This window comes from Coenobita brevimanus, chromosome 81, assembly GCF_032717465.1.
Source record: "Coenobita brevimanus isolate Jiangsu-jjx chromosome 81, ASM3271746v2, whole genome shotgun sequence".
Taxonomy (NCBI): domain Eukaryota; kingdom Metazoa; phylum Arthropoda; class Malacostraca; order Decapoda; family Coenobitidae; genus Coenobita; species Coenobita brevimanus.
Window position 1 is genome coordinate 10,476,927 of NC_137034.1, and position 15,347 is coordinate 10,492,273.

The 15,347-nt window shown below is 50.3% G+C and overlaps 1 protein-coding gene across 1 annotated transcript in view; it reads right to left on the reverse strand.

Moving 5' to 3' along the window:
- Positions 1–15,347, reverse strand: part of LOC145409486 (uncharacterized) — a 135,572-nt gene that overhangs the window by 28,134 nt on the left and 92,091 nt on the right. Inside the window, exon 4 of the mRNA XM_080279875.1 lies at positions 253–490. Within this exon, the coding sequence (XP_080136001.1) occupies positions 253–490 (238 nt within the window). The remainder of the gene's footprint in view (positions 1–252; positions 491–15,347) is intronic.

Below are 15,347 nucleotides of genomic sequence, written 5' to 3' on the forward strand. Positions count from 1 at the left end.
GCCTGGGGTCGCCTTCCATTATCACGTACTTTGGCTGTAGCCGTGGACTTGCCCGGCATACGGGGAACACCTGCAGGGCGTACTAGGCCGTCCCTTCGCCCCGTATCGGGACCGCCGGCGTCGTGCTGCTCTCGTAGTAGGAGACAGACCGGAGTGAGGGGCACAGAGGCCACACTCTCTCCAATACAGATTGAGTCTACCTTCAGGGCTTCTCTACCCTTGTACGTGCCCCGGCCAGAGGCAAGTGCCTACCCGTACGGAGAACACCTGCAGGGCGTACAGGGCTGTCCCCTCGCCGCGTCTCAGGGCCGACGACGTGGTGTTGCTCTCGTAATAGGGAATTGCTGCACATACGGTAGCAGGGGATCTTTATCCTGGTCCGTACTCTGGCCATAGCCAGAAGTTGATCTATCCGATCAGGAACAACTGACAGGCGTACAGGGCTGTAGCCTCTCCGCCGCGTATCGGGGCCGACGACGTTTAGTTTCTCCTGAAGGGGAGAACAGCAAGAGAATGATGCACTGGGGTAACTCTCTCTCTCTGGTGTGCTAAGGCCGGACACTGGGGTCGCCTTCTCCTTCACACACTTTAAAAGGCCGTAGCCTTGGGCCTCTTGCCCTTGGGCCTCCTGCCCTAGAGGGTGTAACAAAACCGTCAATACGGTGTTACCTGGGACTGAATCTGGTTCAGTCCCACCCCTATTCTAGCGATCATTGTTCCTCCCACAATGTAGTCTACTTTCCCTGATCACCTGGGGTTGGGACAAATGCGGGGAACAAGGGCCCAGGACCGTAATGTCCCGATGACCCTCTTGAACGGGATCACTAACCTCACCGGTGTGTCCTCCTGGGGTGGTGGTGCGGTGGCGGCCCGGTGGTGGGGTGGGGGGTGGCGAGGTGGGAGATCCGGCGGCGGGCACGGCTGGCATTTTACCACCCTCCGCGTCGTTGAAGTCACGACCCAGTGACTGGAGGTGGTAGGTGGTGGAGGTGGATGTCTGGTGGGCCGGGGTAAGGTGTTGGATGAGGCTGGCCCAGTGGGTTGTGAAGGTGTTGGGCTCCTGATGGGGGTTGAGAGTGAACTGGAGGGAGGACGGATGGTTGGTCCGGCGTAGGAGCTGGAGCAAGTGGTGGGTGCCCCTAATTCTGGCTTGTGGGCGGTTGTAGGGTTGCCAATGCACTCTCGTCACCTTCATCTCGGGGAATGGTGCCTGGTGGAGAGATGAAAGTTGAATGCTGGAGAGTGATGGGAGGTTGGTGGTTTTATGGGGACTGATTCGGTGGGAGGAGCGTTGTCCTTTGAGGAATTGGGATTTGGGAAAATTCCATCTTTCTTGGTGGAGGGGGAGGGTTATGGGGGAGGTGTTTGGGGGGGTATGTGGAGGTGGTGGGTGTTGGGATGGGCGTGTGATGGGTGGTGTTGGGGTGTACCTCAAGGGTGGGGGTGAGAGGCGTCCTGATCTGGTGGTGGTGGTAGTGATGGTGGGTGTGGGTGGTGATGGTGGTTGTGCATGTGGTGGTGGTGAGGGTGTGCAGAGGTTAGGGGGGGAGATGGCTGGAGGCGCGGTGTGGCGCGTATAATGAGAGTGGTCATGGGGGAGTGGGGTGGTGGGTGTGGAGGTGGTGGGGTGGTGAGTGGTGAGGTTTCCGGGGGGGGGGGTTTGGGGCGGTGGTGGTGATGTGGGCGGCATGGGCGGTGTGGGTTGGGAGGTGGTGGGTGGACAGGTGTTAGGTAGGTGAGTTGTGAGTTGTGAAGGGGTGGTGGTCTCGGCCTGTGGTGGTGGGGTGTCGGGGGGTGGGCTGGTTTTTGGTGAGCTTGAGGGAGGGGGTGAGAAGGAGTAGGAGTAGGAGTTTGGGGGATAATTCTGAGAAAGGTCGGGATGGACAGGTGTGCGGGCAGGGGTGCAGGTAGGCCTGGCGCGGGGGTGGTCAGTGGCGGGTGGGAGGAAGGGCCGCACGTGGCGTTTTCTGTATGTGCGGTGCTGTCCCTGTTGATCTATAATGACTTGGTATGGGTTGGGTACTCGAACAATGTTGAAGGGTCCATTGAATCGGGGGGAGGTTTTGGAGGGGACAGGCAGGTTTGCAACGACTACAGACTGACCAGGTTTGTATGGGTTGGAGTGGGTCATGTCGGGTGCTAGGTCTTCTTGAGAGTGTAGGTGGTGGAGGCGGCTTTTGAGGTGGAGAGGGTCGGTAGTGGAAAGTGGGGTGGGTGGCTGTAGGTGGTGGCAGAGTGGTTGGAGTAGTGACGATTCCCCAAAAACTCTTTCATGTGGAGTTATCCCGTCTTCTCGTGGGCATAATTTAAACCCCATTGGATGATCTTGACGTGGGCAGGCCAGTCTTCGTTTCCTGTTCGCATAATGCGTGTGCGGACCTGGTTCATAAGGGAGCGATGGCTTCTCTCGCAGATGCTGTTACCCTGGGGCCAGTAGCGGGATGAGTGGGAGATGTGGTATCCGAATATGTTTGCCAGTTCTTCCCAGACTTCTCCCGTAAATTCTGGGGCATTATCTGAGTGCAGTGCTTGGGGAATACCAAAATAATGGAAGACATGGCGGGTGAGGGCATCGCCAACTGATACTGCATTGTGATCTTTGGCAGGGCATGCGATGATAAACTTTGAATATACATCCACAAATGTGATTAGGTATTTGTACCCTCCTTTGGGTGTGAGGGGGCCGACGACGTCTAAGGAAAGTAGTTGCCACGGTTTTAGTGCTGTTAATTTTCCTGAAGGGCCTGATGTCCAGGTGTTGTCCTTTCCTAAAGCACAGGCTCGACAGGATTGTATAATGTTCTTGGCGAGGGTGGATGGATTAGTGGTCCAGTACATGTCGGTAAAGACTTGTAGGAGTTTCTTTGTTCCCAGGTGGATGCCGTTATGGGCATGGAGGTGGAGCATGGTGTCGTGGGCAGTGGTGGGGCTTAGGACGATGTGTCCGTTTGGATCGAACAGGTGTTCGCCGTGTGGGTGGAGTTTAGCGAATGTGTTCGGTGGGATCCAGGTAGGGCGTTCTTTGTTGTGCCACATTTGGACTAGGTCTGGCTCTGTCGAGATTGTATTGATTGGTAGACGGGACAGGGCGTTGGCGTTTGTGTGGAGTTTGCCTGGTCGGTATGAGATCTCGAAATCATACTCCTCGAGTGTGTCTCACCATTGTTTAAGTTGTGCGTTGGTGGTGTTTGATTGACGTAGCCACTGTAGGGATTGGTGGTCTGTAATGACTATCACATGGGTGCCTGAGATGTAGGAACGGAAGTATTCGAGGGACCAGATGATCCCCAGGCACTCGCGTTTGGTGGCCGCATAGTTGCATTCTGCAGGATTTAGGGTGCGGCTGGCACAAGTGATGATATGTTCCCTCCCATCTTGTACTTGTGCAAGGGCAGCCCCTATGGCGATGAGTGATACTTCGGTACACAGGCGGAATGGGAGGTTGTAATCTGGGAAAGCGACTACTGGGGCAGAGGTTAACTTGGACTTGAGGATGGTAAATGCAGTTTTCCTTGGTTCGGTCCATACGAACGGCTCGCCTTTCTTTGTTAGGTCGTGTTGGGGTTTGGCGATATCTGCAAATCCTTTGACGAAACGCCTGTAGTATGATGTTAAGCCTAGGAAGGCTCTAGTTTCGTGTACGTCACGAGGTAGGTGAATGTCGGCGACGGCACGTAGTTTATCTGGGTCTGGTGAGATGCCTTCAGCGTTAATTAGGTGTCCAAGGAAAGAGACAGACCTCTCGGCCAAGACGCACTTTGTTGGTTTTAGTTTTAGCCCAGCCTGGCGTATACGGTGGAACACTTGTTTGAGGCGGTGGAGATGGTCGGCCCATGTACGACTGAAAACGATGATGTCGTCCACATACGCCAAACAAGTCTCCCAGGTTAGTCCACTGAGAACTGACTCCATCAGGCGGGAGAATGTGGCAGGGGCGTTGCAGAGTCTGAAGGGAAGAACGTTGAATTCATAATGCTTCCCGTTTGATGTAGAGAAGGCGGTTTTGTGTTTGTCGTCGGGGTGTACCGGGACTTCCCAATAACCTGATTGCAGGTCTAAGGTGGAGAACCATGTCAAGCCATGTAAGGAGTCCAGTGAGTCGTCAGTTCGGGGTAGGTGTGTAGCATCTTTGATCGTGACGTCGTTGACTCTGCGGTAGTCTACGCAAAAGCGCCTTGTCCCATCTTTTTTCCATACGAGTTCAACTGGTGAGGACCATGGGCTAGTGGAGTTGGAGATAACGCCAGCATCGAGCATATCCTGGACCTGCCGGTCTTCTTCTGCCCGTTGCTTTGGATTTTTTCGTCGTGATGGTTGGCGAATTGGAGGTCCGGTCGTGTGTATCTCATGGCTGAGATAGGTAGTGTGGCCAAGGTCGGTTGGGCCGGAGGAGAATAGGTCCTGAAAGTCCAGGAGGAGTTGTCAGAGGCTGTTGGTTTGGGAATGGGATAGATGTGATGGTAGGTCGGGGAGAGTGGGATGGTCGGGGGGCGGTGCTTGGCATGGTTCGGCGTCTTCTGTGTCGCCAATGATGAGTCCTCTTGGTAGGGTTCGTGGGGTTGTGGCGAGATTGGCGATGCGGATTTCATAGGCATGTGGGGGATGGAAGGTGGGGCTTACTAAACAGGAGGAGAGTGGTCCGGTGGGGATGGATGGTGAGAAGAGGACGTGTGGGACTACATATTATATTTACAAATCATAATAGATAGATAGATAAATAGATAGATAGAAGCAGGAAGTCAGATGATGAGAAGGTGTTGTGTCTGCGAGAATCGAGCAGTGCTAAACATGCTTACACACTCTTGACGCGAGGAATGCTTGATAGGCACACGACAGCGTCTAGTGACCATATACACACATACACACATACTCACACACAGGCTGCGAGAACTTTCCATCCACGAGGAACACACGTGACACACCCCTGCTACACCAGAATTTAGGAAAGAGAGCTCAGACGGAGATTAGCCATAGAACAGGCAAGAGAGAAGGGGACAAGCGATCCTAGAGACAGGTCACGGGAGAAGGGCTTGGCAATTAGAGAGAGACAGATAGCGAGACATGGAGGTAGCTACCCGGGACTTATACTTCGTTCCGTGTGAGAAACTTGTTAATATTTCCAAGACAAATAAAAATAGTCCCATACTATTCTTTACCTCTCCTGTCACTACATGACAAATGGGGAAGCTACTACAAGATATAAAATCCGCTCGACCACAAGTCTAAAATATATATGTATAACTCAACTACAACTCAAGCACAAAGAACCACAAGGTATTTTATGACCCAAAGTCATTTATGACATTTGGTAGCAGCGAACGTATACGAACCTCGTCTACGAATCAACATTAAATTCCTACAAAATATCAAGATTGAAAACAAGAATATCTCTCCCTCAACCAACAACACAACCAGCTCCTGACACTTCTTTCCAACCAGCCCCCTCCGTCTCCCAGATCATCATGCTGATGCAGAGGTCAAGAGATCACACGACGCCTTGCAAGTAGTTTAATAAAATTGATGCAATATTGCAATTTCTACGACGACCCAGCGAAACTACGGACATCGTCCCCCAATTAAAAGCAAATTTCTACAAAAGCAGGCGAGACTCTACAAGATTAGCTTCAGTTCTACAGTGAATCACTACAAAATACAGCCTACAATGCAAATGGTCTACAAGTCTACGAAACAACTCTATAATCTTCACGTAACTTCAAGCAGCAAGAAGAAGAATATAAAACAAAGCAAGTAAAGAAGAGGAGAAAGCAACAAGCACACAAAATCCCCCACCACTCACTCCCGCCTACGCCTGACCCAGAGGTCAAGACACGCAGCAAAACACCAGAGCCACATTTATAACGCGACTTACTCACCCTTCTCCACCCAGCTTAAGCATCGCTACTCAGTATTCACCACAGCTACCAGTGTGGGAAGCCGACGTCACCATGTGCTGAGACGACAACACGCCAATCAACCCGTGAAGAACAACGCTATCACCACGTGCAACACCACTCACACCATTTCCTCCACGGTAAAAATTAGTAAGTTACATAGTTACTTCATTTATACAATACACAGTGATAGACAATAAGCTTCTGCACAAACATATAAAACGTGCTGTATAGTTACAGTTTAAATACACATACTTATTTCAGTTATATGCATAACTCAAACAGTAAATAATCACCAACAATAAATATTCTACACTGTATATCTTCATTCATATATTATAACATTTCTTTACTACCAACGAGTGTTACCATTTATACCTACATAAAATACGTGTTTCATACATACAACTATACATTATTATATCTACATTATATACCTTCACAGTTACTCAGTGAGCGATTAAAAGAACTGTATTTAACATTTATTAATTAAAGCTACCTAGTGGAAACATATAAATTAAGTTACAAGGTAAACTAGAAAAAAAAAAATGGCCAACACAAATGCCGTTAGCAAGAGTGAACATCTTCAACACAATCGTGAAGACAATGATTTCCACACAGTGCTGACACACTTATTACTCACGATAGGTACAGGTGAACAACAGGTCAGTGTGTATAGTTAATACTGTATATAGTGTATATATTTTTTATATAAAATAACAAAATATGGGACTATATAATATCATTTTCAATAATCTCTGTGCAATATAAACTAAACTTTAAAAAAAGTATCCCAAGGAAATTAGCCAGTAATTATGCAACCATGAACAACATGGAAAAAGCGTACACAAGCGAAGAAAAACAAACTATAGAAAATCAATACATACAAAAAAAAAAGAAAGAAAGAAAGAAAGAAAAGTAAGAAAGAAAAAAGAGAAATAGAGTAAGATCACATAACAAACAAATGAAAATAAGTGTAAGTGTTACTACATATGTCAATATACCACATAAACTACAAACAAAAAAGCAAATTGTTGTCTCCACAAACAAGTGGCATGACACATCATCACTATCATCGACCGCAGCATATGTTAGGACTGCAGTTATTACAATTATGTTACTCCATATTATAATTATGTAACTACACACAATATGTACCAATTTATGTGACAGTTGCATTAACAAGATGTAACTTTTATGTAACTTTAACTACAATAATGTACTTACAAACGATATGTAACAATTATGTAACGACAAACGATTACATTATGTTACACTTGTTACAATTATGTAACTACAAACAATATGTACCAATTTATGTGACAGTTGCATTAACAAGATGTAACTTTTATGTAACCTTAACTACAATTATGTAACTACAAACAATACTACAAACAATATGTACCAATTTATGTGACAGTTGGATTAACAAGATGTAACTTTTATGTAACTTTAACTACAATTATGTACCTACAAACGATATGTAACAATTATGTAACGACAAACGATTGCATTATGTTACACTTTGCCAATTAACAGTTGCATTAACAAGATGTAACTTTTATGTAACTTTAACTACAATTATAAGGCCAAGACACTTATGTAATAGTTGCATTAACAAAATGTAACTACAATTATAAGGCCAACACAATTATGCATTACCACAATATTTTGTAACAATTCATAAAATGTTACAATTATGTAGTACCACAATGTTAGTACAATATTGTAAGTCATACAATAATAGCACAATTCTGTATTACCAGAATCATCATACAAGTTAGGTGAAATATTAGACATTACTAAAGTGATAACTCTATGTAATGTATAACCTAGCAGTATTACCATTGCACAATTATATGCGTACGTCTGTTGTACATGCACGTCTTACAAAGTGTTATACAACAACCATTGCATTTATTCAAATATGTATACAACTTGTTTAAAATGTAATATTACTGAATTATCACTATTTACTATGAATAATATATGTATACAATATTCATACAATTATGTTACTTTTATAATATTATGTATTTCACTTAACTAGCTTATAAGTTCATTATAATGTGTATATAATATGTTAGGACTATTAACTGGCGATGGTACGCCATTTTCACGCGGCCGAGCAGTATGTGGGACTACATATTATATTTACAAATCATAATAGATAGATAGATAAATAGATAGATAGAAGCAGGGAGTCAGATGATGAGAAGGTGTTGTGTCTGCGAGAATCGAGCAGTGCTAAACATGCTTACACACTCTTGACGCGAGGAATGCTTGATAGGCACACGACAGCGTCTAGTGACCATATACACACATACACACATACTCACACACAGGCTGTGAGAACTTTCCATCCACGAGGAACACACGTGACACACCCCTGCTACACCAGAATTTAGGAAAGAGAGCTCAGACGGAGATTAGCCATAGAACAGGCAAGAGAGAAGGGGACAAGCGATCCTAGAGACAGGTCACGGGAGAAGGGCTTGGCAATTAGAGAGAGAGACAGATAGCGAGACAGGGAGGTAGCAACCCGGGACTTATACTTCGTTCCGTGTGAGAGACTTGTTAATATTTCCAAGACAAATAAAAATAGTCCCATACTATTCTTTACCTCTCCTGTCACTACATGACAAATGGGGAAGCTACTACAAGATATAGAAGCCGCTCGACCACAAGTCTAAAATATATATATATAACTCAACTACAACTCAAGCACAAAGAACCACAAAGTATTTTATGACACAAAGTCATTTATGACAGACGGAGGTACCTGAAGGTTTGTTCAGTTTTACCCAAGCTTCATGGTGGGGTGGAATGGTGATTGAGGAGGCGATAGTGGCAGGAAAAGATGGGGAGGGGTCCAGATGATGTGTGGTGGGGGGTGGTGATGGAGGAGGATGGAGTGAGGCAGTGTGAGAGGTCGGGTTGGGGTCAGATGTACAGGTGGGTTGGGGCAGGTGAGTGTTTGAGGGTTGTGTGTGTTTGCGTGGTGAGGGAGGGGTGGTGTTCTTGATTTTTCTTCGATGATTTTTTTTCTTGTTGATTGATGCTTGGTTGGGACGGGCTGGACTGAAGTGGAGGCGGCGCTGATGGCAGTCAATGGTGGCGTGGAGTTTTTGGAGCAGGTCCAGCCCGAGATATCCATCATATTGATCGCATGTCGAGTCGAATATGATGAATGGGTGGTTAGTGGATACTTGTTGGTGGGTGTTGGTTTGAAGGGCCCGTCTTTCCCCACGGAGAGGCAGGGGGCCGTCCCCCGCGTCGACGAGGTTGGCTGAAGTGGGGAGAAGAGGGCCGAATGCAGAGGTGTGGCGGGAGTAGAAGTGGGAGTAGAGGCACGATCTGGCTGCTCCCGTATCCACCAGTAATCGTGCCTTGACCCCGTTCAGCCAAATCTTGTTGTAGACTGGGGGTCTGTAGCTATGTGATGTGGCCCCCGCCACCGTGGGGAGGTGCGGGGGCGGGCCTAAAAATCCATCTGTTGAGGAGTGGGGTCGTCGTGGTCGTCGTCGTCCGTTCCCGAGTAGTGTGTTGGCGGTGCGTCGTCTTCCGGGGCGTCGTTGTCTAGGGAGGAGACTTTCTTGCGCCCTTGGTGAAAGTTTCTGCGCCTGCTAGCCATTAGCTGTTCTCTTATGTCGTGCAAGGGGCAGGTGCGACTGCAAGCCGTGAACTCCCAAGGATTTATAGTGATGAGATTTCCCTGTTCCTTGGGGTTGGGGCGTTTTTTCTGCGGGTAAGCCCTAGGCACAGTAGGAGATGACTCTGTAGTTGGCTGGTGAGGCGGCAGCTTAGGTTTGGGTGGAGGGTTTTGTTTTGTCGGGAATCGTGTCACCGCGTGGAGTGGTTGTGGTATGGGACGGGCGGCGAGGAGACGTCTGACGAGTTGCAGGTCGTTTTCCATGTCCCCTGAGGGATCATAGATTGAGAAGTGCTCCCTGACTGTGCTAGGGAGAATCCTCAGTAGGGCATTAAATGTATGTATATCTGGGGCATTTGTAGGTGCAGGCGCCGAGCCTGGACGAATGTATCGTCCAGGTTCCCGTCGTAGGTGAGGGCGTCGACTTGAGAGAGAGCGACAACTCTGCCTATTGATGGCGTGAAAGCCTGTCTCACTATTTGTGAGAATTGATCCCTTGACAGTTCTGGGACGATTTTTGGTGCGACAGTGGCGATTATTCTTCCCAGGTTAGGTAGTGTGACTGCAATTTTTTCTCTGTCTGAGTCGAACCCTATGTCTAGGAGGGGTTTGACCATATCTAAATATACTTCTATGTCGCATTGGTCCGGGTTGAATCTCGGTAATTGGATGTGCGGTTTGGCTGCCATTGTGCAAGTTTCCTTTTTATCGTTCCTCCGTGCTTTTACTCGGATCCAGAACCACCGCTTGCCACCAGTGTTATGCTGGTGTTTTTAAGGCGACTTCTCGTCGTAAAAACACTAGCTACTGAAGCGGGGTCCTCTTTCTAGACCGGAAGTAAAGCACCAACAAAGGAACAGGACATAAAAACCAGGCAGTATACCTTAACACATCTATTACCTTAATTCTAACCGTAACAATACACGTAGAGTGATATTTGAGATACAGGGGCACAGAGACACACAGTTAACACTTAGCACCACAAAATAAAGTTATACTGAATACACACTACAATGTTCATACAGGGAGATCGTGAATTATCTACAATATTGCTTATACGTCACTTGGAGGCAGGATATAAATAGAATTGTTCACATAAGGAATAAACAAGGTTGGGAGTCTGTATGGGGAATATTACTATAAATGAGGTAGGGTGTGGGTAGCGACACGCGACGTTGTCACCTTGTCACGGAGACACTTACACTTAGGCTTCTGACTGGTCCGCGCGCCCTTACCTCAGGTGTTCACAGAAAACTCTCTGACTCTCTTACATGGGGGGACTGGGATAATTACACAAAGTTCACTTTCTGCCCTGTCAACACTGAGTTCTGGTAGGCCACTATTGACTACTCTGTTCCTTACGGAGTCACTGTGCACTGTTCTTTTTCCCCAGTTGTTCTTGACACAAAGAGAGGGGGTGAATCACTGTTTTCCTGTCTCCTGGGTAATATTCACTCTAGGTCGCACTCGTAGGTGGGGTGCAGGGAGGCTCTCCCGTCTGGGGGCCTCGACCTGGGAGGCGGCCCTCGTACTAGGGCCGCGCCGGTGGGGTGCAGGGAGGCCCTCTGGTCTGGGGGCCTCGACCTGATAGGTGGCCCTCGGGACTGGGACCAAACAGCCGGAGTAATCGGGCCTGCCGTTTCTGGCTCCGGGGAGTGAGGGAGCCCGGATCGCCTTCGTCAGGAGCTGGAGAGTCTGGCCTGGGCGTCCTGGGACTGCCGTCACCAAGGGTTAGAGGCGCCGTCAGGACTGGGCTGCGGCAGCGTCTCCTACGGGGCTCGGACAGGAACAAGGAACTCCCGGGTGTAGGCGGTAAGCCCGATATCGGGCCTTGCCACCACTCTAGCGTCTCCTCCGGGGCTATATTCCCGGGTGGTGACGAAGGGCTCCCCGAAGGGAAAGAGGCTGGGGGAGGACTCACGTTACTCGTGTCCTCTCGAGTACGTCTGGAGGCCGGAGCCTGGGGTCGCCTTCCCCTGTTACGTACTCTGGCTGTAGCCGTGGACTTGCCCGGCGTACGGGGAACACCTGCAGGGCGTACTAGGCCGTCCCTTCGCCGCGTATCGGGACCGCCGGGATGGTGCTGCTCCCGTAGTAGGAGACAAGCCGGAGTGAGGGGCACAGAGGCCACACTCTCTCCAATACAGATTGAGTCTACCTTCAGGGGCTTCTCTACCCTGGTACGTGCCCCGGCCGGAGGCAACTGCCTACCCGTACGGAGAACACCTGCAGGGCGTACAGGGCTGTCCCCTCGCCGTGTCTCAGGGCCGACAACGTGGTGTTGCTCCCGTAATAGGGAAGTGCTACACGTACCGTAGCAGGGGCTCTTTACCCTGGTCCGTACTCTGGCCGTAGCCGGAAGCTGATCTATCCGATCAGGAACAACTGACGGGCGTACAGGGCCGTCCCTTCTCCGCCGCGTATCGGGGCCGACGACGTTTAGTTGCTCCTGAAGGGGAGAACAGCAAGAGAGTGATGCGCTGGGGCAACTCTCTCTCTCTGGTGTGCTAAGGCCGGAGCCTGGGGTCGCCTTCCCCTTCACACACTTTATAAGGCCGTAGCCTTGGGCCTCTTGCCCTTGGGCCTCCTGCCCTAGAGGGTGTAACAAAGCCGTCAATACGGTGTTACCTGGGACTGAATCTGGTTCAGTCCCACCCCTATTCTGGCGATCATTGTTCCGCCCGCAATGTAGTCTACTTTCCCTGATCACCTGGGGTTGGGACAATTGCGGGGAACAAGGGCCCAGGACCATAATGTCCTGATGACCCTCTTGAACGGGGTCACTAACCTCACCGGTGTGTCCTCCTGGGGTGGTGGTGCGGTGGCGGCCCGGTGGTGGGGTGGAGGGTGGTGAGGTGGGAGGTCCGGCAGCTGGCACGGCTGGCATTTTACCACCCTCCGCGTCGTTGAAGTCACGACCCCGTGACTGGAGGTGGTAGGTGGTGGAGGTGGATGTCTGGTGGGCCGGGGTAAGGTGTTGGGTGAGGCTGGCCCAGTGGGTGGTGAAGGTGTTGGGCTCCTGATGGGGGTTGAGAGTGAACCGGAGGGAGGACGGATGGTTGGTCCGGCGTAGGAGCTGGAGCAGGTGGTGGGTGCCCCGGATTCTGGCTTGTGGGCGGTTGTAGGGTTGCCAATGCACTCTCGTCACCTTCATCTCGGGGAATGGTGCCTGGTGGAGAGATGAAAGTTGAATGCTGGAGAGTGATGGGAGGTTGGTGGTTTTATGGGGACTGATTCGGTGGGAGGAGCGTTGTCCTTTGAGGAATTGGGATTTGGGAAAATTCCATCGTTCTTGGTGGAGGGGGAGGGTTATGGGGGAGGTGTTTGGGGGGGTATGTGGGGGTGGTGGGTGTTGGGATGGGCGTGTGATGGGCGGAGGTGTTGGGGTGTTCCTCAAGGGTGGGCGTGAGAGGCGTCCTGATCTGGTGGTGGTGGTAGTGATGGTGGGTGTGGGTGGCGATGGTGGTTGTGCACGTGGTGGTGGTGAGGGTGTGCGGAGGTTACGGGGGAGATGGCTGGGGGCGCGGTGTGGTGCGTATAATGAGAGTAGTCATGGGGGAGGGGGGTGGTGGGTGTGGAGGTGGGTGGGTGGTGAGTGGTGGGGTTTTGGGGGGGGGTTTGGGTCGGTGGTGGTGATGTGGGCAGCATGGGCGGTGAGGGTTGGGAGGTGGTGGGGTGGTGAGTGGTGAGGTTTTCGGGGGAGGTGGTTTGGGGCGGTGGTGGTGATGTGGGCGGCATGGGCGGTGTGAGTTGGGAGGTGGTGGGTGGACAGGTGTTAGGTAGGTGAGTTGTGAGTTGTGAAGGGGTGGTGGTCTCGGCCTGTGGTGGTGGGGTGTCAGGGGATGGGCTGATTGTTGGTGAGTTTGAGGGAGGGGGTGAGAAGGAGTAGGAGTAGGAGTTTGGGGGGTAATTCTGAGAAAGGTCGGGATGGACAGGTGTGCGGGCAGGGGTGCAGGTAGGCCTGGCGCGGGGGTGGTCAGTGGCGGGTGGGTGGAAGGGCCGCACGTGGCGATTTCTGTATGTGCGGTGCTGTCCCTGTTGATCTATAATGACTTGGTATGGGTTGGGTACTCGAACAATGTTGAAGGGTCCATTGAATCGGGGGGAGGTTTTGGAGGGGGTAGGCAGGTTTGCAACGACTACGGACTGACCAGGTTTGTATGGGTTGGAGTGGGTCATGTCGGGTGCTAGGTCTTGTTGAGAGTGTAGGTGGTGGAGGCGGCGTTTGAGGTGGTGGAGAGGGTCGGTAGTGGAGGGTGGGGTGGGTGGCTGTAGGTGGTGGCGGAGTGGTAGGAGTAGTGGCGATTCCCCAAAAACTCTTTCATGTGGAGTTATCCCGTCTTCTCGTGGGCATGTATTTAAACCCCATTGGATGATCTTGACGTGGGCAGGCCAGTCTTCGTTTCCTGTTTGCATAATGCGTGTGCGGACCTGGTTCATAAGGGAGCGATGGCTTCTCTCGCAGATGCTGTTACCCTGGGGCCAGTAGGGGGATGAGTGGGAGATGTGGTATCCGAATATGTTTGCCAGTTCTTCCCAGACTTTTCCCGTAAATTCTGGGGCATTATCTGAGTGCAGTGCTTGGGGAATACCAAAATAAGGGAAGACATGGCGGGTGAGGGCATCGCCAACTGATACTGCACTGTGATCTTTGGCGGGGCATGCGATGATAAACTTTGAATATACATCCACGAATGTGATTACGTATTTGTACCCTGCTTTGGGTGTGAGGGGGCCGACGACGTCTAAGGAAAGTAGTTGCCACGGTTTTTGTGCTCTTAATTTTCCTGAAGGGCCTGATGTCCGGGTGATGTCCTTTCCTAAAGCACAGGCTCGACAGGATTGTATAATGTTCTTGGCGATGGTGGATGGATTAGGGGTCCAGTACATGTCGGTAAAGACTTGTAGGAGTTTCTTTGTTCCCAGGTGGATGCCGTTATGGGCATGGAGGTGGAGCATGGTGTCGTTGGCAGTGGTGGGGCTTAGGACGATGTGTCCGTTTGGATCGAACAGGTGTTCGCCGTGTGGGTGGAGTTTAGCGAATGTGTTCGGTGGGATCCAGGTAGGGCGTTGTTTGTTGTGCCACATTTGGACTAGGTCTGGCTCTGTCGAGATTGTATTGATTGGTAGACGGGACAGGGCGTCGGCGTTTGTGTGGAGTTTGCCTGGTCGGTATGAGATCTCGAAATCATACTCCTCGAGTGTCTCTCGCCATCGTATAAGTTGTGCGTTGGTGGTGTTTGATTGACGTAGCCATTGTAGGGATTGGTGGTCTGTAATGACTATCACATGGGTGCCTGAGATGTAGGAACGGAAGTATTCGAGGGACCAGATGATCCCCAGGCACTCGCGTTTGGTGGCCGCGTAGTTGCGTTCTGCAGGATTTAGGGTGCGGCTGGCACAAGCGATGATATGTTCCCGCCCATCTTGTACTTGTGCAAGGACAGCCCCTATGGCGATGAGTGATACGTCGGTATACAGGCGGAATGGGAGGTTGTAATCTGGGAAAGCGACTACTGGGGCAGAGGTTAACTTGGACTTGAGGGTGGTAAATGCAGTTTTCCTTGGTTCGGTCCATACGAACGGCTCGCCTTTTTTTGTTAGGTCGTGTAGGGGTTTGGCGATATCTGCAAATCCTTTGACGAAACGCCTGTAGTATGATGTTAAGCCTAGGAAGGCTCTAGTTTCGTGTACGTCACGAGGTAGGGGAATGTCGGCGATGGCACGTAGTTTATCTGGGTCTGGTGAGATGCCTTCAGCGTTAATTAGGTGTCCAAGGAAAGAGACAGACCTCTCGGCCAAGA